Source organism: Meleagris gallopavo, chromosome 1, assembly GCF_000146605.3.
Source record: "Meleagris gallopavo isolate NT-WF06-2002-E0010 breed Aviagen turkey brand Nicholas breeding stock chromosome 1, Turkey_5.1, whole genome shotgun sequence".
Classification (NCBI taxonomy): domain Eukaryota; kingdom Metazoa; phylum Chordata; class Aves; order Galliformes; family Phasianidae; genus Meleagris; species Meleagris gallopavo.
The window spans coordinates 125,238,602-125,266,203 of NC_015011.2; the positions used below are offsets into that span (position 1 = coordinate 125,238,602).

The following is a 27,602-nucleotide window of genomic DNA, read 5'->3' on the forward strand; positions in this document are numbered from 1 at the left end:
TTATCTTTTTGAAGCTGGTGTTAATAGTGTAATTAGAAGACTTGCAGTATGCATTCCGTTTCAATATGAATAACTTGAATAACAGACGAGTGGAAACTTAACCTGCATATGAAATACTGATTCTTAAGATTAGCAAGACTTTAACATGATGTGAAATTCATCAAATCAGCCCTACTATCCCACTGTCTTTTTTTTTCCAGTTAGTCAGTTCGGTAGCCTTATCTGCTCTCCTACATCTTTTTATGACTGCTAAAAATTACAAAGTTTTTTTTTTTTTTTTTTCCCTCTAGGACTTATACCAAATCTTTATCAGTCTAGCATAAAAGACTGCTGGATCTGTAGTTAATGATAGTTTAACTTTTGTCCTGGAATGTCTATTAAACAGGAAACACAAGCAATTGTAAATCACAAGAGTTAAAGTAAGTTCCAGAAGTTTTTTATAATCTGTCCTACATTTTACTCTGTTGTGAAACTCCACCAGAGGAAGAATTCAGAGTGAGATGTTATAGCGTGCTTAAAAAACTATTGTAGTAAAAAGTTATCAGATGACCTCCTTCCTGTTAAGGATAAAGATCAGGTACACCATCTTCCTGTTACTCTTCTGAGATACTTTTTATGCAGCTTCTGGTGCAAATCATTACCTAGATTCCAATAGCTTAAAGCCTCCCCTGGTATTCAGTCACCAAGATTGATTTTTGCAAGACCATAAAGGCAGGCCTTATTCTATAATGATAGTTCAGCACTCAGATTAGCCTCATTCAACCTATGTTTATTATTAAAGGAAAATATAGCCACATCTTACTTATAATAAATATCTATTTTCTCTAACTTCCTCCAACTAATTATTAAATAATTATTTCTGTAGATACACCGACAATGAAAAAAAAAGCACCTTAAAATATTAAATACTTCTTTAAACATATATTTTAAATATACTCTCCCTTAATCCTTTGGAATTTATTGCATACTTTTCTGGTAGCAGCCAGCAGGCTGAAGGAAGCAATTGTCCATCTCTACTCTGCCCTCGTGAGACACCACTGGGGGTACTGAAGGAGACCAGGGCCCCCAGCACAAGAAGGACATGGGGTGCCAAAAAGATGATCTGAAGACCTCTCCTGTAAAGGCAGGCTGAGAGAGCTGGGATTGCCCAATCTGGAGAAGGCTCCGAGGTGACTGTATAGCAGCCTTTCAGTAAGCCTTTCACCTTACTCCCTAGCAGTAAGGTGGCTTACAGGAAAGCTGGAGGGGGATTCTGTCAGGGAGTACAGCGACAAGACAAGGAGTAGTGGTTTTGAACTAAACCAGAACAGGTTTAGATTACACATTAGGAAGAAATTCTTTACTCAGGGGATGGTGAGGTATTGGCACATGCTGCCCAGAGAAACTGTGGCTGCCCCATCCTGGGAATTGTTTAAGGCCAGGTTAGATGGGGCTTTGAGCAAACTGGGTGGCAGACCTGCCCACAACAGGGGATTGGAACTAGATGAACTGAGAACCTCACATAGCTGATCTGATGAATGATCCACTGGAGTCAGAATTTCACCTGTTATGGTTCATATCATACAATACTTTTGCTTTCAAGTCCTACTTGACAAATTAGCTTGTCAGCTGTAGTTGAAAAGCAGGGGAGAACTCACAACAATCTCACTAAAAGAAATACTTCAACAAAACTTGCTTCTAAAACAAAAAACTTTTAAAACTTGCTTTTTCCTCCTCCAGCACGTAACTGCACGCAGATGTTTATATGACTTTATATGGAGAAATGTGCCTCACAGATATGACCTAGTTCTATGATCAAGGAAAGTGTTAGTAGAAATACATCTAGTTCATAGCACTATGATCCGGACAGACAACTCTTAGGCTTCCTAGCTTTAAATCTTAATTTGAAAAAAGTTGAAATCTCTTTTAGAGAGGGCCTTCATGCCCTCTCTCTGCCCAGTGCTCCGTCTCCAAGTTGAAAACAGACACCAAGCCTTGCTACTGTAAACTGTCAAAACAAAAATAGAAAATGAAGCTTATGATGAGAAAAAAAGAGAAAAGGAAAAAAAAACAAACTAGCATTAAAACCTTTTATGACTGAGGGAGCACAGATGTTACACATTTGTCCCAGCCCTTGTATCCTGTTTTGAAAGCCAGCTACAGATTTCTGATTCACCAGCTACTGAGGGTTTAGTTTTACTGCCTGGAGGCTTTAGGGTGTGTGGTTCTTCCCTCTCTTCTTGACGCCTCAAATGCAAGGGATTGGTAATTTGGCCTGGGTTAAAACTCCTTGCAAAACAAGAACAAGATTATTTTTTAAATGGGACCAATCCCCTGATACAGCTCACTGTCAAGCTCCAAAAACAGTGCAATTGAGGGTGTGGTGTGAGGGAAAAGGACTTGTACAGGGCAGCTGGGAAGCAGGAAATCTTTCAGACCGTGTTGTTATTAAAGTCTGTGTTTTGTGGGACTCAACTTGTCATGAGGCATCTAACAAGATTTGGAACCCTCCCTGTGAAAATCCCTTTTATTCTGATGGTGTATCGAAATGGGTGGCTGCCAAGTATAGCATACCACAAAGGGCACAGAAGACGCATGCCACAGTTACTGCAAAACCTGGAACTTCCCCTCTCAACAACTAAAGCAATGGCACAGATATGCTTAAGCACACGGGAGTAGGTGATAGGCTAAAAACCACAGCAGTGTTGTATAAAGAACATCTGAAGCTTTAATATCTAATAACTTTCTTTAAACACCGTTCATAGCATTCCAACCATTAACTGCTATGATATATACCACTGAAGTGTCTACTGCTTTTCCTCTGAGTATTTGGTAAGTTAAGGCTTTACAGGAAAGGCCCTAGAGTCCCTTTGAGCTCAGGCTCATGCCAAATTTCCTGCCTGCAGGTGCACTGAGAGCATCACTTCCTTGCAAATGTACTCTGAAACTTAAGATTTAGCCTATCTACATAAAAATGCACTAATGCTCCTTAATATAACTTATAAGAATTTCAATCTTATTTTCCTGTTGTCAGGAATATAAAATTACACTGACTACTGTATTTTCACAGGAAAACAAAACAAAGCAAAACAAAACAACAACAACAACAAACACCCAGAAAGAAATGTCCTTTAAAAAATACATTAAATGTATCAACAAAATGTAAAAGCTATCCTGCTCTGTTGATAAATTTTGTGTATTTTAAAAAGGGACACTTCTTTCCAAGGTCCCTTTTTACTGCTCACTGTGTCCCACTGTCTGGTCCTTCGGTTGTGCGAGTTTCAATGTTGTAATGCTAAAGAAGAAGGTCATTCCTCTTCACCGCAGAGAGAGAGAGGAAAGGTTACACCCAGTATTTGTTGGTGAAATCAGGCACAACAGAGCCTAACGGTAAAGGATACGGGGTATGACAGCTGCAGTAAAGGAAGGACTTGCAGTAAAAGGTCAGTAATCATTTCCCTCTGATTCGGATGATTGCTTTCCAGAAGGAAGCTCATGCTCAGGATGCTGTTGCTGTGCTAAAAAGCTACTGTGAAGGACTGAAGTGCTTTAGGCTGCTCAGTGCCATAACTATGAACATTTAACACAGAACAAGGACAACACTGAAGCTGGTTTATCACTCCACTCCTCCCACATAACCATGTACTATTACAGAATATACACAGTGGATTTCTCCAGCTATGCAAAGCAGTGCTTGGTTGGGGAGGTGCAGATGCAGCTGCTTGAGGACAGCTCACTGACAGCTGGACCAGCTGGGGATGCGGGAGGTTATGAAAAGGCTGAAATCCAATTTACAACAGGGTGGATGATGTGACACCGCGCACAAAACCCCAGGGAAAATCTCTGAGTGGTGGAGCACCCTACTCTGACTTCAGACCCTCCTCACTGCCAAGACAGGCACAACATGAGTTGGGTTGGAGCAGACGATCTCTAGAGGTTCCCTCCAAACCCTACGGTTCTGCGCTATGTTGGGTCACTGAAATGAACTACGTAACGTGGGGCCAGCCCTGACTCTTTATTAGGATTGCTACTCAGCAGTTAATGACCCACCCTGTGTTGTGCTTCTGTGAACAAGTGACACCCACCGACCATGGAGCTGTGGATGTGGCTGCAACCACCCTGAGACGACCCACGCCCCCTGAACTGTTCAGCAGCAATACCCACAACCCTTCACATCCCTGAGCCCTCCCACCTCCACACGACCACGCAGCATGTCCACGATCACCCTACCTTCCCGCCCCGCGCATGCGCACACTCCCTTCTCGCCTCACTCCCCCCTCCCCACACTGACGGAGGGTTTGTGCTCTCGTGAGGAGTCGCTGCGAAATCTCGCGAGAGGTGCAGCAGGAGGCTCCGTGGCGCCTCCCTGAGGTCCCCTTCCCGCGCCGCGGTGATGGCGGCCCCGCTCCTGGCCTCGCCCGGCCGCCGGAGCCGCTTCGAGCAGGAGCAGGACCGGACCGTCCGCGCCCTCATCCGCAGCGTCACCGGCCTCCCCGAGGAGCAGGAGGAGGAGCAGGAGGAGGAAGTCGGGCGGCGGCCGGTTCCAGACGGCGCTGAATTTCGCCTGGTCCAACTTCAGGTCAGCGCCCGCGGACTGAGGAGCGCCGCTGCACGGCCCCGGGGCTCGTGTGTGGGCTGCGCTGTGGGCGGCTGCGGAGGAGGGCTGAGCCGCTGCTGCGGTGTTCGCGGGAGAAGGTGCCCTTCGACAGCCTCGCCTCAGCGGGCAGCGTTTTGTTGGTTGCCGGGAAATGAAGAGTAATGGCTGTGCGTGGTGAGCAGGGGAGCGAGCTGCCGGCCTGTAGCGTTGCTGATACCGAATGTCATCTGAGCTTGTCGTAAACATGGTGTATTTTAACCTGCCTCCCTTAATCCTGCATTGGCTGCATCCCTTTCATTGTGTTACAGTGCCAGCCAGTTCCTACTGAACTTCCCTGCGCTGCTTTTTCAGTTGTCACAACCACCGTTTCACTGTCTGCTGCCACTCCTGACATGACCCGTTTCCAGTTTCCCTTACCACCAGTTGGCTGATGCTACTGCTGGGCCGTATGTGCTTGCTGAGCTTTATGCAGTGAGCGCTGAATCCATACTTTAATGCTGTTTAAATCCAGTTTTTAGATAAGCAGTTGCATTGAGTGAGGCAGGGAATCAGCTCCTCATAGGCTCAAATAAGGCTGTTTTATACAGAACACTGAATAGCTGTTGGACAACAGTGTGGAGGCTTGACAAATTCAGCTTGGATAGATATTCAGGAGGCCACTTGTGTGCATTGGGAATGTGGGAATATGGTGTAACTGCTGTCCCCTTGTGATTTTTTTTATTTACCAGAAGTATTTTGTATTATGTATCACAGCACTACATTTAATCCTTTTGTAGCCAGATCAGAAACATTGCTTGTAACAGTGGTCATGCTGAGGCTAAATGTTGCTCATGGCCCCAGGATTTCTCAAAACCTCTGATGATTCTCATTAATAACTTTCTTTCACCTTAACAACTTATCTTTGCCTTGGATGGGATTTTTAAATTTTTCTTTTCTTAGTCCCTTTTTTTTTTTTCTTCTAAGTCTTCCAGTTCTTGTGCTTGCCACTATTTACTGTCATTTCTAGTTGTTCCATCTGGTATTTATTCCAAAGCCTTAGATGCATCTAAAATCAGGCTAGTAGATCCGTGGTTAACAGAAAAGTTCTTCTTCATTTCCTAAATACAGGTATGTCTTTATCCTTCAATGATGTTATTAAAAAGCATTGCTATTAGGCTTGCAGTTTGATTTTTTAGCTCATTACCTTGACCATGAAGTGATGTTAGATTGTTTTTTCCAAATTCACTTGGTTAAACTTGGCTTTTGCCTCTGATTCAGAGGCAACGATTTTCATTTCTTTCTGCAGTCATATGAGTTTAGCGTAGCTTTCAGGCCTGTGTTCTTGGTATCTTGAATCTTGCTCATGTGCTCAGTGCTGTTACATCCCATTTCCTGTTTTTTCTCCCTCTATTCCTAACTGAAGAACCTTATTTGTGTTCTGATGTCTTCTGCAAAGTCTATTGTACCTTTCACAAGTTTGGGTTTTTTTTATCCCTATGCGTGCTACTTTTGCTGGTTTATCTTTTTGTTTGTTTGGATGAGGTTCTATTTTCTTTTAGGCACTGCCCTTTGCCATTTACAAAGGAGTTTCATTTGGGTTTGCAGACCTTTCCATGTGGGTGTTTGTTTTGCCTGTGCTTGTGGTACAGGTCCCAGATAATTTGTGCGTTTGACACAGATGACTTTGACAGTATTTTTTTTTTATTTCCTTGCTCTGCTTGACTTAACTGATGACATACTTTAATTACTTATTTTGCTATTACTGCGGTAATTTTCCATTCATCTGGAATTGCTGGTTAAATTTAAGCTGCGTTCCATTTTTCTGTCTTTAAGGCTGATTGCCCTTAATCCTCCTTGAGATAAGAGGCACGGAGATTAAATTTTGTTGATGTTTAATGATGTTGCTGAATTAAGCAGGCTTTGTTAAACAGAAAATAAGATTAAAAAAAATTGCCATCGTGTAAATTGACTTTATTTTCTTTCTGACGTAAGTTGCCTTATCAAGCATCTTCTAATACAGATTTCTTATACAGATTTCACCGTTTTCTTGATGTGAACAGCCATAAAGTAGAGAGGACTATAGAAGGGTGAGTTATGTGTTTATTTATGTGTTTATGGATTAATAATGGATTAGTTAACTTTTTTTGAAGCATTACTTGTACTTTTTTTTTAATTAGAATACATGAAAAATTGATAGTTCATTCTGACCTGGGAAAAGCAGCAAGCTGGAAAAGATTAACAGAAAAATTTCTGAATTCACCGCTCCCAAGCATAGAAGAAACAAAAGTATGTATGTTACAGTTTCCTTCTCCTTTTTGCACTCTTCTTGATGCAGTGAGCTTCTACTGTAATGTCATGTTGGAAATTTCAGATGGCTTAGCAGTAGGGTTTGTGGTTGCTGTTCACATCATGTATTTTTAGAGTTGTATTTTGTAGTTTCCCTATTTGTTTGAGAAGCAGTCTTATTGTCCTTTCAGTGTTCCAGTGTGCTCATTTTCACAACTTAACATATTTTTCACTGCCAAGCAAATGTATTGTGGTCAACATTGTACAAATGTAGCTGAACCCTTGTGTAGATGTTTTAAAACAGTGGCTGAGCAGAAATTCTTGCGCTTTGCCCAAATTTTTACCTTAGGTAATGAATCTGAACCTTTTGATTTTATTATTCCCAAATGGAGCAGTCTGGAAGTTTCTGCTATTAGGAGGTTTGAGCTTGCAATTTGAGAGGTTTTGCTCCATATAATGTCATTCTTTAATACAAGGCTCTGTTTATAGTTGGAGTCAATTCTCCTTCTCATTGAACTGCTGTCATATACCTTTCTTTGGACTTTTTTTTTAGTTTTCTTCTACTTTGTGGGAAAAAATGTGGCGCCCTCAATAGCTGGCACATCTTGAGTTACTGTACTGTGCTCCTTAGTTTTTTTAATTACAACCTTTAACTTGTTTTGAGAGTCGAATAAAAACAAAAATCCAAGCAAACATTCTATAATTGAATGTTGCAAGTATCCCAAGACATTTTTATTTTTATTTTTATTTTTTTCCAATTGTGACTAGAATACAGCTGGAGATATTATATATCTCATTCTTGGAAGTTAAACTGCTTTTAGTTTTTAGCAGTGTCACATAACTGGGAAGATTGGGTATTTAACAGTTTTGTGCCTGCTAAGTGGAACGCCAGCTCTCATTTGTGGCTCTGCTGATGACCTACCAAAGCTCTCTGACTAACTCTTAAGGTCAGTAATGCTCAGTAGGAACATGTTATACTCCATGTACGCTAATTGAGGGTGATGCTGCTCTACAAAAAAATTGAGAGTTTTTATTAGAAGTGGTCTTGGATCACATTCCCAATGAGCTTTTCATGTATTTCTTTTTAAGTCCATGTATATGGGATGTAGATAGCAGAATATCCACGTGGCTAGATGTGGAGTGTTCTGCTGAAGAACTCTGGAAGGTCAGAATGAGGCCAATGAAAAATCTTGCTTCAGAAAGAGAAAGCTCACTAATGACAGCAGTGGTTGTCCTCTAAGCAAGTATTAGGAATTAGGACCATAACACCAATCTTTGCCAAATACCACTGTTGCTGTAATATTCTAGCTTAGTTGAAGGCCTGTTTCAAAACTGCTTTAGCACAATATCAGAGTTAAAAATGTGTCCTTAACACTTTGCGTAGGTTTTCAGATGAGGGAAGATGATGTTGAAGATGATATCTAAATGTAGCAGTTTTAGTGAAATGTTTTTAGCTAACTTTGAGTTAGCCTCTATTTGAAATAACAAACCATATGAGTGTGAGGAATTAGACTTAGATACCTGTAGGCCCTTTTCTTTTGTCCATGTTGATATAGCTGTGTACACTTACCCTGGCCTCAGCTGACTTTTTACTTTCACAATAGTTGTGGGTTCCTCTTATCTCTTTTCTAAATCACCTGATTAGCTGCTCAGTAAGAGGCAGCTGAAAGTGTTTTTATAGTGTTTGCATATTGATCAGCTAGCTGGTGGGCAGAAGAGAGCAGATAACTTTTGATATTGTGTTGCAGATTTTATTTTTTAGTTCAGGACTGAGGTGAGGGAATTAATTGTGAGCATTCTTAAAGATAATAGACTGAAGTTGTTTTTAACCAAAATCTTTTCAATCTCTTTTTAATTAGCTTTTTTCCCAATGTGTTTTATAGACAGATACACACTATTCCATACTGTCTCTTCTGCTATGTTTGTCTGATTCTCCATCTAACACCACCTATGTGGAAAAACCAAGAGAAAAAGAAGCAGGTAAGTTTACAAGATGTTTGTGTTGCTAACAAGAGATGCACTCAGTTAATACAAGCTGATAAGAAGGCTGTTTTCCCTCTCCATTTTATTATCTCCATCACATCAAGGTGCATTATTGATTGTCTTTTTTACGATGTGTACATTTCAAATAGCCTGCAAATAACCTTTCCTACCTCCCATTCATGTTACATTCCATTATTGAGTTTTCCAGCCAGCAAAGTACCTTGGGAGCTCTAACACGCTCAAAGACAGACAGCTTGTTTCTATCCTCAGTCTCTGTCTTGCACCTTAATAGGATATGTATTGAAACAGCTTTGGTAATATAAATTCCTGTGTTCCCAATGTAGTCAAGGAAAGGTAAATACCTTTGAAGGTTCCCAGAGGGAGACCCCAGTTGCCTGCGTTCTGAAGTAGGACTGTTTCACTCAGTGCCTAAAATGAGGCTTGTGCTTAAGTTTGAGTGGATACCATCCCCCATTTGTTTGCAGTGTTGTATCGTAGACTGAAAGAAGAATATTTCAGACTAACCTAAAGAAAATCTTGCATCTTAAGATTCCTTTTTGAATGATCTCTGCACATTCCCTCGGCGGTGTTTTGAATGCACTTTCAGCCCATTCCAGGAATGTGAATATGAAGAGGTTATCTCAAACAGCTCTAATTACAGTTGAGTAAGCTTCATGTTTAAGATATAATATATTCTAAGTGTGATTTGTTACTTTTAAAATGTGACACATCACATCATGGATATGTGGTGTCTTTAGGAGAGTAAGACAATTCTTGCTTTATTGTTGTTTATTGTCCACTATGATTGTAAGTTACACATTTAGACTGTCTCCACTGAGCTAATGGAGTAGTCACACTTAGTGTTATGTTGCATTCTTGCATGTTTTTTCAGGACTGAAGGATAGGCTAGTGTAACATAATAGAGATAAATGTGTCAAAAGCACTCCGTGCTGCATATTTTGAGTGTATAAACAATAAAATTGAGAACTCATAGATAAAGAATATACATAGTCAATATCACAGTTTGTGTGTCATGTTCAAAGTGTATAACCTTGTTAAAAGAACAGTGGTGTAACCTTAAGTGGATGGCTATGTCTTTGCTTTAGATTTAGAGTATAAAGGTAATTTAAGCTCTGGAATTTGTTTTCAAAGGAAGTCAGAGTGAAGTGATACTTACTATTTACTTTATTTATACTTCTCCTAGAAAAGGAAGAAAAATTTGATTGGGGAAAGTATTTGTTGGAAGGAGAAGAAATTTACTTTGGCCCAGGCATAGATTCACCAGTAAGTAATTTCTTAAAGTAAAAGGAAAGCATATAAACTGTTCTGATGTATGCTGGAGATCTGGTTAAATTACCCTGACTTTGTGTGCTCTGTTTACATTGATTCTTAAAGGATTCCCTGGCATGCTGTTGCCTACTTAACACCATGAAATTCATGCAGACTCAAACAGAGTAGCTGCAATAGAAATGCTTGTGTTCTTCATTCTGTTCTGACTGAGCTGGCGTCGTCTGCCTGCTACTAATCAAAACTTCCTTTAGCTCTATAGTTAAACTCTTCCACTCCTAAATTCTGATCCCCCTGAAAGGTTTCAGAGAAAATAAATGGCTTTTCTTTGGCAGCCTGTGTACTTTCTTGACCTCTTTCCTACTTAATATAGGTGATTGCTAGCCTTAACTAAATATTGTCCATAGTATAAAGCAGTATATGAAATTCTTAGCATCAAAGTAGAATGTATATGGCAAGAGGAGATGAGAACTACAACAGATTTCCAAGCAAGTTGAAATTAATGGAATGTATGTGGCTTTCCCAGATCATCCTAAGGTGGGTTTCCAAAAGTTACAATCTTGCCAGTATTGTGACAAGTTTTGGTGGTAAGTAAGAAGCAGAGGAACTTCAGGTCATGCTACATTTTGAGTCTCAGGAGGAGAATTTCTATCAGTAACTTTGAAAAGCACCATATCATCATCAGAGCCTTCTCCTGTGACTGGGCATGAGGAATATAGCTTGAAAAATCAGTAGCGTGTGTTTTATTCTACAGTGCTCAGTTTCTGTGCAGATAAATACAAATGCTTCTTCCACCTAAAATTTGCAGCTTTAATGTTAATATAATTTAAACCAGTCTCTGTGAGACAGTTATGTTAGTCTTAATGTCCTGAATTAGCTTTGTAGTGAAAGAAAGAAAATTGTTATATCCAGCTACAACAAGTCAATAGGAACTGAGTATAGTATATAGTATAGGAACTGTCCATTATGTTGTAATGGAACATGTGGGGTTTTGTTTTCCTTGTTAGGATTGGTCTGGAGAAAGTGAGGAGGAGGATGATACTCAGCCTTTGAGCAGGGAGGACTCGGGTATTCAAGTAGACAGAACACCTTTAGAAGACCAAGATCCAAACAAGAAAACAGTACCTAATGTTTCCTGGAAAGGTTAGTTTAAGAATTAATGTTTCTAATCTAATCATACATACTCAGATTTTACAAACAAATACTGCTTTATTATTCTTTAGTGAGATACTAAAGATACTTAGTGAGATACTGCATTTTAGACCTATAATTCACTTTAGTGTTTACTTGTTTAATTTTTCAATATGGAAAGCTTGATTTAATTTCTGCTGATGCTAATGGAGAAGGCTTCTGTTTATTTGTGTGGAAATAAGCGTAAATACTCAAAGACAGAAATGAAAACTTCCAAAGTGGATGTAGCATGCAGCTTTATGGGTATAAAGTAAATGTTTTTTATTAACTATCAAGATGCTAAAATAATATTTAATTGGCAACAAAACTCATTAACTCAGTTCTAGGTATAAAACACTTCCAAAAAATTAGTTTTATGTCATTAGAACACTGGTGGCTTATTTTTGAATAGTTTCACAGAATATTAACTATAGCAGTAGATTTTCACATAGAATATTGTTGGATTTATGATATCCTGTATAAGAAGTCTGTAATATTCATAATTTGTAGAAGTAGTAGTTATCTACTGAGATTAGTTATGGTTTTCTTAGTAATCACATTTAAGAAAAAAACATTTTTGTGTAATGTACTGAATAGTAAAAAGGAACAGCATGACAAAAATGGTGATATTTGGCAGTTTATTTTTGAAGTCTGCTTTGTTTTGTATTGCCAATGGCTTATGGGCTGGTTTGGCCCAGTCCTGTGACTAGTAGGACAGAGGGACCCACAGATCTGTGCCTTGGAAAAGGATAGAGAGATGGGCCCTAAAACAAAACAGCAGTGTTGATCTGAGGAGAAAAACTATTTTGCTAAATAAGATATCAGAATGCAAGATAACACACTATAATACAGTATAATACAATACAATTAGAATTTAAGCTAATAAATCAAATATGAGAGAGAGTGTCCAAAAGCCAAAGACCTTACTGTAATGCTGAGATGAGACAAGCAACAGACATGAGCCAGATGATTCATCAGGTGACCTACAAAGGCCTTTTGTCTTCTCCCCCTGAATGGAAATGCTAACAGAACAGCAAACAGTCCTCTGTGGTATGTAGTAGCTCTTCTCTTCATGGACAGGTACCTGGACCTGGAGCATTGATTCTTTAACTCCCAGTGCACTACATGATGTTATGATGTGGAATACTGATAACCAAATATCATAAAACCATGACGTACATATATCATATGAAAATTGCCTGAAATAAAAAAGCATTCTCTGAGGAATAGTTGAAAACTAGGTACATCTCTGAGTTCTTTCTTTAAGACATAGATTCATAGAATTGCTCAGGTTGGAAAAGACCTTAAAGATCATCGAGTCCAACCACAACCTCACCATACTACCCTAACTCAACAACCCTCCACTAAATCATGTCCCTGAGCACCACATCCAAATGTTTTTTAAACACATCCAGGGATGGTGACTCAACCACCTCCCTGGGGAGCCTATTCCAGTGCTTAACAACCCTTTCTGTAAATAAATGTTTCCTGATATCCAACCTATGCTTACCCTGGTGCAACTTGAGGCCATTTCCCTTTGTCCTGTCACCAGTGAGAAGAGACCAACGCCACTCTCACTGTAAGCACTTTCAGATACTGGAAGAGAGCAATAAGGTCTTTCCTCAGCCTCCTCTTTCCCAGACTGAACAGCCCCAGTTCCTTTAGTCACTCCTCATAGGGCATATTCTCCAAGCCCTTCACAAGCCTTGTTGCCCTCCTTTGGACCTGCTCCAGTACCTCAATGTCCTTTCTGTACTGAGGTTCCCAAAACTGAACACAGTACTCGAGGTGAGTACAACTTTACAACTTTAGGAGGTGAGACATTTCTGTGCGAGTTAATTAATGCATGATGCACAAGTCACATGATCAAGGTGAAATGTAAGCAGTTGAAAACTCTGATTTATATGAAAAGATCTTTGCTTCTGCAGCTGAGCGGATAGGCTTATTAAAAACACACGGAAATGTTATCATAAGCATTTCCTGAACAAATAAAAAATACCTCACCCACAGTCGTGTGTTTTTACAGTTGGGGAGCCTGATGCCCGCAGCTGGCTGGAGCAGCATGTCGTTCCTCAGTACTGGACAGGAAGAGCTCCTCGTTTTTCTCATAGTTTGCACTTGCATTCCAACCTAGCTGCAGTCTGGTGAGAAAACAATGTCACTCGCATCTTCCTTGCTGGCACGTAAAGCTAAATAACCACTTAATTAAGTGCCTTTACTGTAAAGTATAAAGCTAGTATAGTTACTGCTTGTGTAACTGCTGCCTCTGATAAAGAATCAAACAGTACAAATATGAATAATCATTGTGGCCTAAAATATGAAAAATACTGTGAAAGAATTGTGCATTACTACACAGAAGAGTTCGTAGTTGCCTGTGCAAGTTTCAATTTCAGAAGCAAACTTTTGAGATAGAGTATGAATTTGCTGCAATGAGTTAAGGAAATTGAAACTTTACTTTTTAGCTTAGTTTTTGGAATGGAAAGATTAACTCCATAACTTTCCATACTGTTGAATGTGAAATAATTAAAAACAGAAAACAAATATCAAATTCATTACTTATTTCCTATCTAACTGTTTGCCTTGCTGTGTACAACTAGATGACAGTAAATGTTTTCCATAGTATTATATTTAGCAATATGGAAACAAACTGACTTAAAATGTCTACACGAACATTGTATCTATCCATATACAATTAGAGCAAAACTGAGCCTTAAGAGTATTGCTTCATCCTTACTTTCAGATTATTGATCTTCGATTTCAGGCCTTAAATTGTTTTCATTTCACATTTTACCAGGGACCACCACTTGTACACCAGTGATCCTTTGTATGTGACAGAAGAGAGAACACTAGTCACAGAAACCCAGGTTATAAGGGAAACTCTTTGGTAAGAGCAATATCGAAAAGCTTGCATTTTAAATTTCTATGTTTTTGTATCCTCATTCAAGGAAATAAGAGATTTATCTTTGAAGTTGTATCTGAAGAAAGAATTATTACAGAGCTTTTAGCTTCCAGTGTTGCTGACAACAAAGATGCTGCTAGTGTATATTTAACCATTGAGATTTACAAAGAAAATAGTTTACTGCTGCTTGTATGTATTGATTCCTCAAGTCTAACTGTTAAGAAGAACCAAGCTGTTCTTACCTTGCCCTAGAGTCTTTTAATACAGTGTCCAGCTTTGCAAAGTAGGTTTTGATCTATCCCATGGCTGGAAGATGTCTTATTTGGAGAGGAACTCTAGGATGAGTTTGCCTAGTGTCAGTGTTTTGTTCTTGTTCTAGCAAAAGCTTAACAGTATGAATAGCATTACAGTTGATCTGTGAGCACCTTTCATTTGAAAACAGAAATGTAGGTAAGGCAGAGCTGATTCTTTTACTAATGTTATTGTGAGTCCATAAAGGCAAAGAAAAAGCATTAATCTTTCTGTTTCTTTTCAAGGCTACTTTCAGGAGTGAAAAAGCTCTTTATATTTCAGCTGAATGATGGAAAAGTGGTTGTGCGGAACGATATAATTGTAACTCACTTAACCCATGTAAGTTGTTTCTGAATCTCAGCTGAATGTATCTGTCAGTAGGAAGATGTAGTTTTGGGAACTAGGAAGTTAACACTGCTTGTGGGAAAGTAACGTTTCCGTAATTGTTCTTCATTTAGTCAGAGTGGAATGGGCTGTTCCTATATGTGAGAAAGTGATGAAACAATAAAGATGGCAGAATTTCATTGCATGTTTATTCCGATAAATATTTTGTGATTTAATTGTTAGGCTTTCATTAAAAAAAAAATATATATATATATATCTTTATTCTAGAACTGCCTAAGGTCTGTGTTGGAGCAGATTGCTGCGTATGGTCAAGTTGTGTTTAGACTGCAGAAGTTTATTGATGAAGTGATGGGACACAGCCCGGAAACTGTTTCTACTCCAAAGAAAACCACCGAAGCCCCATTCAGAACATACCAAGCTTTTATGTGGGCCTTATACAAATACTTCATTAGCTTCAAAGAAGAACTTACCGAAATTGAAAAATGCATCATCAACAAAGGTACAGTGCAAGGGAAATTTTATGGGATATTTCACAAGAGGGAGGCACAGAAGGAAATTTTTATGAGGGAAGCATGCAAAATATTATGTGAATGCATTTTGAAACTGTGAAAGACGCCATGCTTCATTTTAAAACCTCATGAATAGCAATACCAGAATATTTGATTTTCTGTTGCACGTTGCCTTTATACATCTTTCCCACCCTCCTTTTTTTTTTTTCCCCCAGACAAAACAGTCACACTTTCAATAGTAATAGATAAGCTGTCTCCCCGCCTGGCACAGCTGAAGGTACTTCACAAGGTTTTTAGCACAGGAGTAGCAGAAGTGCCACCTGACACTAGAAATGTTGTACGAGCGTCTCATCTGCTTAATACTCTTTACAAAGCTATTCTTGAATATGACAGTGTTGGAGAAGCATCTGAGCAAACGGTAGGCAAAAATCATTCTTCCTTAATGAAATCATACTCTAGAATATTTGGTAAGGCAGATTTCATTCTGCTGACTGAGTACATTGTCCTTCAGCAACTGAGGATGAATCTGGTAGCCATAATGAATTACTGTTTTCTGATGAGAGTTCACTCAAACTACCTACAAGATTAATAAGGAGATGAGCATTAGTGAAAATGTAGTAGATGTCACCGTGTCCATTATAAAACCACAGTGTGTTACAACTATCAGTTATTTAAGGAATGTCAGAGTGAGAGTAATGAAAGTTGCTGTTTGGGTCTAATTGCAGTGACAAAAGTAATAAGGGGAAACTTGCACAATGCATGTCTGCATTTATAGTGCGAGGCCTGTATTTTTAGTTGAATATTTTATCTTTAAAAATCATTAAGTATAGTTAAGTATATCTTATAAACTTACTGCCATACAATTAATGGGTTAGACTTTGCCATGTTGCTTGTAATATTTACTGGAAAAATGTTCAGCTATTTTTTTTTTTCTTTCTTTAAATTCAGGTGTCCCTTCTGTTTTCTCTCTGGGTTGAGACTGTGAGGCCATACTTACAGACAGTGGATGAGTGGATTGTCCACGGCAATTTGTTTGATCCTGCAAAGGAATTCATCATTCAGAGGTAGGGATGCTGATGTTGGACACTCAAAGTTTGAAAGAACTTCTTGATTGTTCTAAAAGAAAGGCTACGTATACAGCAAAGATGACGATAAACCTTCTAGTAAGGAAGTTTCATCTTTTAAAAAGGAAAATATTCAACACATTGTTTTTTCTTTTTTTTTTTCTTTTTCATCCTTCTCTGCAGGAACAAAAATGTTCCAGTTAATCACAGAGATTTTTGGTATGCTACCTACACATTATATAGTGTGTCAGAAAAAACAGAGAATGAAGAGAAGATGAGTGATAATGCCAGTGCCAGTTCTGGCAGTGATCAGGCCCCTTCAAGCAGGCAACACACTATGGTCTCTTTTCTGAAACCTGTGCTAAAGCAAATCATCATGGCTGGAAAATCCATGCAGCTGTTGAAGAATCTTCAATGCAAAGATGGCTCTCCACAGCAGGCCGCATCCAGGGGTGAGCTGTCAGTTGGTGGAGTATCATGCCATAGGGTAACTAACAGCATGGGAATATTTTATATAACGGTGTTTCTGTGGCTATAGAACAACTTAACTGTCCTCCTTGTATGTCAGTATCATGGTTTGTAACTCCAGTTCTGATCGAAAACTTACTCTTCCAATGCAATCAAGTGACAAGAACAAAGCAAACAATGATCAGTGATCAAGTACTCCCTTCAGGTCTTGTTGCTTCAAACTTTCATAAACTTGTTTTCATATGCTTTCAAAACATTTCATTTGTTATTAGACAAACAGTAAACAGTAAAACTGTGTTTTGGTCTAATAAATAGTTGTTTTTCATTATTAAGTGGCTGAGTAATTTCGAGGTAACATACAGTACTTCTTCAACCAAAAAAGTTTACTAATAACTAGATGAAACTTATACTGACATTTTTATGTTTATCTGTAGCCAGGTTACTTTTTTGAATGATTGTAAAACATAGTGTAGCAGGTAATCAATGTTGATTATTTATTTTTTTATTTATTTTGGAGGAGATGAAATGCATTTTTTGGTCATGCAATTTCTGTGGGGTTAATATTGATAGCTGGTTAATATTATGTTGGCATTCTCCATAGGCTTGTTTCCCTCTGTAACATGGTTGTTTTAGGTGCTGAGAATTGCCTTTATGAGAAAGAAATTCTGTTACAGTCTCTAATTAGCAGTGCATTTAACCAGATGCCTGACTTGAAGCATTGGAGTAGCCCCACTCATTTAGCAATATTTAGTTCTAAGCACTTGAGAAGTGGCCTAAATTTTGTTTAAAATCTATCAAGTGTATGTTGGATTTTGCAGTTGGTCTTGTAGTTCAGGCGATATTTTCTCTTACAATGAAATCTTAGCATGAAACACGTTGCCCAGTTTAGATGCTGAAAGGAAGAGTTTGTATACGCTGTTCCTGGAATCCGTGCAGTCTCGCCTGAGGCATGGGGAAGAGTCTGTTCCAGATATTATTACAGAGCAGCAGGCCACCAAGCAGAGCCTAATAAAGATGCAGTCTATAGCAGAAAGGCACTTGGAACTGGATGATGTCCATGACCCACTGCTGGCTATTAATTTTGCCAGGTAAGTAAATACCCACTAGATGAATGATCTTCCTGCTGTGTTGTTGAGAGCAATGTTCTGCTCAGTGACATCTGGTAAAGCAAATTTTTATTGCTGCTGCAGTAAACAAGCAAACAGAATGAAGAGGAACACCAATAATCAGTGGCAGAATCTCAATAAATACTACCCTTCTGCTTAGTTAGAGAAAAACAAATCAGTGAGGAATTGGCTGCTTACATCAGTTAGTGTAGTAAACAGGTGCAGCCTTTCTCATGACCTTTTTTGCACATAAATAAGTGTTTGAGTAATGAATGCTATGGTAAAATCTAAATTGTAAATGTGCTTGCTTGGAATTTGTATGCAGTATATACTAAAAATCTTTTTCTTTTGTCATTTCAAATAAAAAACAGCTATTGAGGTTTTTCCTAAATACTAGTTGGCAATTTCTGTGTTTTCAGTTCAGACTTCAGAGGAGGTTGTTTTAAAGAAATCATAATTATTAATAGGTAAAACTATCACTTCTCTCAGTTGTTGGTACTATTTGTTTAAGTTAGATAGGTAAGTTAATTCAGTGTCTGACTCATCCAGTCTATCAGGGCGATATCTGCAGTGAACCAGGCTTCTCACGCTGGATTCAACTATTGAGCAGCTTTTCAAACATCATTATAATAAGTTGACCTTTTCTGATACAATAATAATTAAACTTCACAAATGTAGATTGCCTGCAAATAACACAGGTACCTTATACTCAAGGTGCCTCAAACAAATTCTATTTTCCCCAAATTGTTGCTTTTTTTAAAAAAAAAAATTCCTTACAGGGAAGTTCATCTGGCTACTGTGTGTGCATAACAGTAGCATAGTTTTAAAAGTTCCAATGAGAAAGGGTTTATTAAGCTGGATAGTGTTCAAACTTGATGTTGTTTTTCGTAATTACTCCTTTAGCATTATTTAGCAAGAATTAGTATGCCATCCTTTTTCATATTCTTATGCCTGGTCACTATATTAGGTGAAACTAATAATTAATATATTAATGGTTGCAACTGTCATATTATTTAATTCTATGTTATGTAGTAATAATATAACTTTTAATATAACAGTTACAATTAATAGCTGCAAACAGCTTTTATTCTGCAATCCTGTTTTTTGAGCAGAGGTTCCAATTTTGATTAAAATTTTCTTAGGTATGACATTTTTCTTCTATAATTTGCACAATATGTATGTATTCTAACCTAAGTATTTTTATTTGATTTTTAAGATTATATTTGGAGCAGAGTGACTTTCATGAAAAGTTTACTGGTGGGGATGTTTGTGTGGATAGATCCTCAGAATCCGTCACCTGCCAGACTTTTGAACTGACACTGAGGTCTTGCCTTTATCCTCACATAGACAAGCAATACTTGGAGTGCTGTGGTAATCTAATGCAAACTTTAAAGAAGGATTATAGGTAAGAAAGTAATGTGTTTAGCATTTCTAATTATCAATGTTATGCCATTTAAGTAAAAGCAGGAATTTTCCTTAAAAAAAAAAACAAACCACAAATGTGAATTAAAGGCCATTCTGTACTAATTGAATCATCAAGGAAATACTTAACAAAAAAGGGGAGGTCTGAGATGGTCACAAGTGAAACTATCTACTTGAAACCAACAGCAAATACATTGTTGAACGCCCACTGAAGGAAAACAGGGAAATTGTTTTGGACAGTATTTTTAATAGTCTTGTCATTTGAAACTGGAAGATGAATTTTAGGAGGCCAGAATGTATTTATATAGTCTGAAATTTGGTTATGGTGATATAGAAATTATACTACGTGAAACAATGTTATGCAATATTTTTTTACAACATGAAGTAAAATGGCCTATTGCTTTTAGGTGGTTAGAAGAGGTCATGCTTTTAAGCTACCTTAAGTACTTAATGAATTTTTGTAGTTATGTTTTGAAAGAGATGCAGAGGTACTGTTTTTCTTACTGCTTTGTGAAGGAAGAATCACTATCATCACGTTCTGGAGCTCCATTTTGAAGTCCTTTCTTACACAGAACTCTCTTATGTTGTGTTCAGAAAGAAGGAGAGGATTGCCAAACTCTAAGCCATTTTTGAGAATTGCCTGGCCTGTAAGAAGGCTGAATGCCATGATCACATCTGTTGAAGACAGCCTTTCAACATACCTTTCAAGTTGACAGGAAAACATGAGTTGATTATTTTGTTTTATTTGAACATGTTTGGAGGCTTTCTTGAGCAGTGGATTTCATTACATTTCTGTTCAGCACATATAATGAAGAGTTGTTAAGGTTTGGCTTCGCTTGTATGATGAAGGCTTATGTAACATTCTGTATTTTTTTCCTTCTTTAGGCTTGTAGAATATTTGCAAGCTATGAGAAACTTTTTCTTACTTGAAGCTGGAGATACTATGTACGATTTCTATACATCCATTTTTGACAAAATCAGAGAAAAAGAAACTTGGCAGAATGTTGCCTTCTTAAATGTTCAGCTTCAAGAAGCAGTAGGACAGCGCTATCCAGAGGACAGCTCAAGGTAAATGCAAAATCCCGTAAAATAGACTTTAGTTACAGTTTCTTTTACGTCTGCCTGTATTAATACATTTCACTGGCATAGTTCGATACTAATTACTGCATATTTATTGCAAGAATCTGTTTCAGTGAAGCTTTGAGCTGTTGTCACCTTTTCAACACAGCTCTATCAGATTAAATTAGGCAATGTTTAAGAAAGTGGAAAAAAAAATCTCTAATGCAAGTAGCCACTAATTTAGAATTAGATCACCACCAATAAAATCACTTCTTTCCTTGTAAAGGTTGTCTATATCGTTTGAAAGTGTTGATACAGCAAAGAAGAAACTGCCTGTCCACACCCTAGATGGCTTGACATTAAGTTATAAGGTATAGTAACTTTAATATTGCTGCTGGTTTTTATTCTAGAATGGATTTGAAGTGTTGTATTAATGTGACTTACCTTTTCTTGTTTCTGTCTTATCCTCTGCTGTTCTTAGGTTCCTTGGCCTGTGGACATAGTTATAAGCCTAGAGTGCCAAAAAATTTACAACCAAGTTTTTCTGCTCTTGTTACAAATAAAGTGGGCCAAGTATAGTCTAGATGTTCTAAGATTTGACGGTAAGAAACTGTTTGAATAAGAGATACTCTAAAAACTTGTTCTGGGGTCTAAGGATATAAATGGTCTGCTGCTTTTTGAAGTGAGCAGTTTGATTAAATCTGTAAAATATTAATCTCTTTTAGCTTCACAGTTCAGACATATTAAATAGGACATGCTTTTTACATCTCCTCAGCCTCATAAACAATGTTGTTCCTGCATTCTTGTTGCCTGTTTGGTTCAGGTCTAGTTGGTTTATGTATGATCTTCCTACCTTGCTGTTGTAGGAAGATCTGTCCGTTACCCCCCCCTTATTCATAGCCCAAGTTTTTTGTGAGTAATATCTTGCAAGCAAGTTTAGAAAACAAGATGAAAAAAATACTGAAGTTGAGATTGAAACAGTAAACTTGATAAGAATACACACTTTAAGGTACAATTTAATAATTTGATGTCTGTAGAAAGAGATCTGCTGGTGAGATCTTAATCTGTACTAATGTTTATGCTTTTCCTTTCGTATATGAAGTTGATATGTGATTCGTGTCCTGGAAAATCAAATTAGAGTTTGGTGCTTCATCTGTGTTTTGTACATCAGCTAAATTCTGTTCCTAAAAGTATGCGGTTTTCTATTGTTAAAACTTTACAGATAAGGCTTTGTGTTTTACGTATTTCCCCCTTTGTGGAGATAGTATACACTTTATTTATCTATTTATCTACCTATTTATTTACTTACTTATTATCTTTTTACATAATTAACTCTTAAATAGCATTTCCTATTCTAGTATTTATCAAATTACATTGTACTTATATTTTCAAAATACAATATATTGCTGCTATATTTTAATAAAACACCTGAATTGCAAGAAAAATCTTATATCAGTGTATCTTGCATAGTAATGAGAAATAAATCAATTTTATTGATTTATAGTAACATCTTAGCTACAGTTTGTTTTCATAAATGTTTTAATATGTTTTATTTTTAGAACTAGTCTGTGCTGCAGAAAACTCACAGGTTAAAGAGGGACCTTTATTAGAACACGGAACACTTCCTCGATTTGGACCACAAACAGAAAGTATAAAACAACAAATACATCGCATGTTCCTCTTAAGAGTGAAACTTATGCATTTTGTTAACAGCCTGCACAATTACATCATGACTCGGGTTTGTCTTATATAATAATTTCATTTATGCTAAGAACTTGTAACTGTAAATGCAATGTTATTTTTTATTTAAAACTATCCAGACCAAAGAGAGGGAAGTTAGTAAAGCAAAATCCTTTTCTAATGTCTGTTCTGCAAGGTGATTTTAATCTAAAGTTTAAGCTAAAAAATGTTTCAGCTTTCACTTGGGCAGTTAAAATCAATTCTAAAAATGCTTCACAAGTTCTATGTGCAGACTGATCTTTGGATATTATTTTTTCATATCTCTTTTTCCTTCTTGGCTGTTTGTACCAGAGCTGTGTGTGCAATGCATGCCAAAATAGGCTTCTTTAAACTGTTAACAATCTCTCAAGAGCTATTATGGTCATAAAAGTGTTGCTGCAGATGTTTTTTGTAATTAGATTCTTCTAAAAAATCTCTGCTATGCAGATCCAAAATTATTACTACTCAAAAATAAAGGTAACATCTAGAAGGCTCATATCTAATCAATTGCCTTTTTTTGGCCTTTAATGAAATAATATAGTCCAAATTGATTCCTCCAGAGCTAATGTATCTGCCTGTGTGTAGTGATAATGTTCCTACTTGTGCAAAGTATACAAAATGTCACTGAGTTATGAGATGAGTTCAGAGTTTTCACCTTATAGTAGCTGGGAGGCTGAGCCTCCAAGTTGAGACTGGAAAGGGAAGAGTGAATGTATCAGGCAGTTATTGGCTCTCAAAAAGGAAGTCTTGGAAATGAGTCACAAGGATTTGTGTGCAGCATAGGATTTAAATAACTGTGGTTTTCTCTTTAAGATTCTTCACAGTACTGGCTTGGAATTTCAGCACCAAGTAGAAGAAGCTAAAGATTTAGATCAATTAATAAAGATTCATTACAGATACCTATCTACAATCCATGATCGTTGCTTACTAAGAGAAAAGGTGGGTAAAAAATGAAATATTTGATGTATTGAGTTCAGCAGGACATGAAAATAGTTTAGTACTAATGATGCTGTGCCTGTTTTGCGGTTCATACGTACATTGTGATAAATAGATCCTCTTGAGGAAATGGTAACTTGTTTAGGATTAACACTGATATTGTTTCCTTTGCAAGTCTCAGCTTCATTTCTGTGATGGAGAGAAAGTTAAATTATCTACACTGGAGTTTACATACGTTTGTTTTTTAGAGATGCTGGGATTTGAACAAACAGGCTTGGAAATGTAATGAGGATTGTACACATAGAGACATGTCTGTTGTTGCAGTCATCTGTCCCTATACTGTCTGTACTAATACTCATTGAAATAATCATGAAATGAATGAGGGCAAATACAAAGCATATCTTAACTGGGCAGACTTGTGTTATGCCTTGGAGACCATTTTTACAGATAAGGTTAGAAGGCATAGGATACGTTTGTGTCCTTAATAATGAAAATGATTATTCACTTCATTAACAATTACTTGCTGATTGTTACTCCTTTTGTTCTGTTACTCTAGGTGAGCTTTGTCAAAGAAGCTATAATGAAAGTTTTAAATTTAGTGCTGATGTTTGCAGACCGTTGGCAGGCGGGTCTGGGGGCTTGGAAGTAAGTATACGTACCTAAAATAAAACACACTCATGATTTCACTCAGAACGTGCTTTTGAGATGTTTAATGCTGGATGCCAGAAGCTAATCACTATTTCTTAACAAAAGTGAAATTTATCTTAGAACATAACAAGTATCATATGCTTCTGTGAGTGTGTGTTTGGTATTTTCTAATTACAAGGGTGGTTTGTATGTATCTTTAAAATATTGGAAAAGGTTGTACAGCGTAGCAACAAAGAGAGGTTTTCATCCATATTTGTTTGCAGTGATAAAATGGGATGTTCATAGGTTTTGTTTATCATCTTGTTTTCTGGCTGTGATTTGAAGTCATAGGCAGCCAGCTGCTGACATTTATTGGTTCACGAGAAGTGAGATTGTTTTGCATGACTGTCATTCTAGAAGGCAGTGCATTTTTGTCTTTCTTAAAAATAAATGTAGGTTAAAAATAAGTGTAGATAAATCTAAATCTAACATCTAAATAACCTTATTTTTCCAACTTAGACTGTCCACATTATAAAACCTTTGTCAAAATTTCAAGGGCAAAAATATGGAGATGTTGAAGTCTGTGAAAGTTGACTTTGGAGTGAAGATTTTCATGTAGAAACTAGGTGATCTCCAGAGGTCCTTTCCTGCCCCTACAATTGTGTGGTGTTCTGTGGTTCTGTAATAAGAAAGCAGTGTGGGTGATTGGGGCCCTGTGTGTCCTTGTTTTATTTGGTAGTGTAAGTTTATCCCAAAGAGCTCCAAAGCAATTGGGACCAGGAATGTTTGTCTTGAAATTCCTGAAAACTATTGTGAGTACCTCAGAACAGTGGTTCTCAGCTGAAACCACAAAGTTCCTCCTAGTAACTGCAAATACTTATAAGGGAATAACAAAACCACTAGTAATGCCGCTCTGATAGTGTTCAGGCACTTCAGTCTAAATTGGCCACAGTTTAGATTCTAGAGTGGTATACTCAAATATAACTGAAATATTTTAAGTTGAAGATGGAATGCAGTGCGAAGAACATGTTGGTTGTTCACTGTGAAGTTTTGGTTATATTTTGAAGGTAACAGTTGCTTGACTGACTGGTAAGTGTACTTCCCTTATACTTCTTGTAGGATGGAATCCATAGAGAAAATGGAATCTGATTTTAAAAACTGCCACATGTTTCTTGTAACTGTCCTCAACAAAGCTGTCTGCCGAGGCTCTTTTCCTCACCGTAAGTACATGATGCTATTCATATACCTGCACTCATCACACAAAATGTATTTAAGTTTTAATCTATTTGTCAGTACAGATTAAAGAATTGTGAAAATTGTGAAAATAATAAATGAAGTATTCAGAGAAACATAAAGCCTTACTTCTGAATAAGTTGAATTAATTCATTTTAGAATATACGTACCATAATTTATTTTTCATGGCAACTATCTTCAGTTTATTTATTTGCTTGAAGAGAGGATCATAGTATCACAGAATGGCTTGGGTTGGAAGGGACCCAAGGGTCATCAAGTTCCAAACCCCCTGCCACAGGCAGGGCCACCAGCCTCCAGATCTGGCACTAGACCAGGCTGCCCAGGGCCCCATCCAACCTTGAACACCTCCAGGGATGCGACATCCACAGCCTCTCACGGGGCAGCCTGTGCCAGCACCTTATTAGTCTCTCTGCAAAGAACTTCCTCCTAACATCCAATCTAAACCTTCTCTCCTTGAGCTTAAAACCACTCCCCCTTGTCCTATCACTGTCTACCCTTGTAAAAAGTTGATTTGCCTCCTGTTTATAATCTCCTTTTAAATACTGAAAGTGTGCAGTTGAGGTCTCCTTGCAGCCTTCTCATCTCCAGGCTGAACAAGCCCAGCTCCCTCAGCCTGTATCCCTTGACTGATACAACCAAAGCGATCTTCTAAATAGGTAATTAAAACAAAGACCTGAAGAGCGTATACAAGCATTTTCTGATGTTGCTAGGTGACAGCTGGGGAATAGCCTGAACAAATAACATTTTAGAATTTTGATGCCTTAGCTGCAGCTGCCCTTGTGCTCTTGACTGCCTGCTGGAGGTTACTCAGTACCAGAAACAGAAGAAGAGGATATTTGTGCTTCTACTTGCAGCCTGATACTAGCTTAAATGGGTTCTCAATGCCAGTTAGAGCTAGGTTGCAACTTCTGAATTGAATTAGCTGGGATTTAGATGCACATTCACCTGTTTTTCCTCTGAGATCAGCCCTTTCCAATAGGGAAGGGAGATGGGCTTCTAAAAGAGATTATATGTTATCGCTGCTCTTCAGTCAACAAGAGGTTGTCTGCAAGAACTGTCTGTGAGAATGGCTAACTGCACATAATTCCCCCCAACTTTTATCCAGTTTTCTGTTTGCTGCCATTTGCTGCAATTAGTATTTCAAACAAAGGAGCTTATTTCTTGCCAGTTCTTACCAGAGAAATGTCAGAAATTTATAAAATTTAAAATATCTTACCATCTTAAATCCTGAAGTGTTAACATTTAAAAAATAAACTGGTATTTTCCATTTAAACTATGAAATTGAATGTTACAGTGAATGTTTGCAGACTGATGTAAGTGCAAATACTCATTTTTTTTAATGGTTTGATTCACAGTGGAATCTTTAGCTCTGTCACTGATGGCTGGCATGGAACAGAGCTAGCCCCTGAATCTGCTGAGCTGCAGAACAACTGAAAGCAGCATTTATGTTGAATGTCCTTTGTTAACTGTAAGCATCTTACACTTCATTTTGAAACGTATATAGTTGAATTATGCTGATGGTTTGGAGTTGTGTAAAGTATTTTCAAATGTAAATAATGTACAGGTATTTAAGTGTATTGGTTGTGGCTGTATTGTTCTCTGTATGTATATGCTTTAACATGAAAAAATGTGCATTGTAAAATGCATCCTGCGTGAACAATCTTGCCTGAAATATATGAAGTGTATTTTGTGCTGTATAAAGTATTTTTATCTTTTTTATTATTATTATGAATAATTGCTGATTTACTGTTTCCATTAATTTTGCAGCTGTGACTAGGTCACAGGGCACTGTGCAGTGGTGTGACTCAGTTCTTATTATTCAAAAGATTGGTTGAGTTCATTTTGGGGAGAAAAAAAAGAAGCTAAGAGCCATTTATCTTGTTTGCTTAATGGCTCCTAAGCACTCTTTGGGAAGAACAATTATGACTGTTACAATAACCTGATATTAAAAAACAACAGCAACATTAACTTAATTGAAGTGGGTTACTGCAGGCCATAAAATACTGGTATTTTTTGATGTTAAATGATGAAAGCATACTAATTTTGGTGGTAAACTTGTCAGCTTAAGCATGACGAAGATGATAGTGTGAAATACATTGCTTTTACCTGTTGGATTGCTGAGATGTTTCAGAGGTTATCAGATACAACTTGATCATTCTCCTTCAAAGCCTTTTGCAAACAAAGCCATTCATTTAATAGTTAATTTCTTGTAAAGAGGTAGATCACAATACAGAAAGGGTACATTTTTAGAGAAGTGGATGTAGGGCTTGTTTTACAACCCTGCTACATCCCCATGATTTTTTTTGTCATTCTGACATGTGTACACCTACATTTAGAAGAAGAAAATCACAGCCTTTTTATTTGAATAAATAAAAGATTAAATAATTGGAATTTGACCGTTGTGTGTGAGTTTCTGCTTGAATCTCAGTGGTAACTTACTAAAGTTAGAGGGGTGTTTCTGCTATATAAGTGCAGTATATTAATAATAGCTGTGGAACAGTGGCTCACGTTATAAAGCTGTTTTTGGAGCTGTGAGTTTGCTGCATTGCTTTACACGTATAAATATTGTTGTCTTGTGTAAACAGACAGATCTCAACAGGTTCCTGCAAAGTTATGGCTTTT

The 27,602-nt window shown here is 37.6% G+C and overlaps 1 protein-coding gene across 1 annotated transcript; it reads left to right on the top strand.

Moving 5' to 3' along the window:
• The first annotated feature begins 4,283 nt into the window (after positions 1-4,283).
• On the top strand, positions 4,284-26,677 carry TUBGCP5 (tubulin gamma complex associated protein 5). Its single transcript, XM_010726995.3, is given in 24 exon segments — positions 4,284-4,489; positions 4,491-4,558; positions 6,589-6,642; positions 6,733-6,841; positions 8,725-8,821; positions 10,029-10,108; positions 11,119-11,254; positions 13,308-13,425; positions 14,076-14,165; positions 14,717-14,810; positions 15,084-15,315; positions 15,541-15,743; positions 16,274-16,389; positions 16,573-16,841; positions 17,747-17,945; positions 19,180-19,368; positions 20,271-20,453; positions 20,731-20,815; positions 20,926-21,046; positions 22,004-22,182; positions 22,977-23,102; positions 23,656-23,744; positions 24,846-24,946; positions 26,336-26,677. Coding segments are annotated over 24 exon segments (3,102 nt in total). The 5' UTR covers positions 4,284-4,372; the 3' UTR covers positions 26,383-26,677.
• Positions 26,678-27,602: the final 925 nt, after the last annotated feature.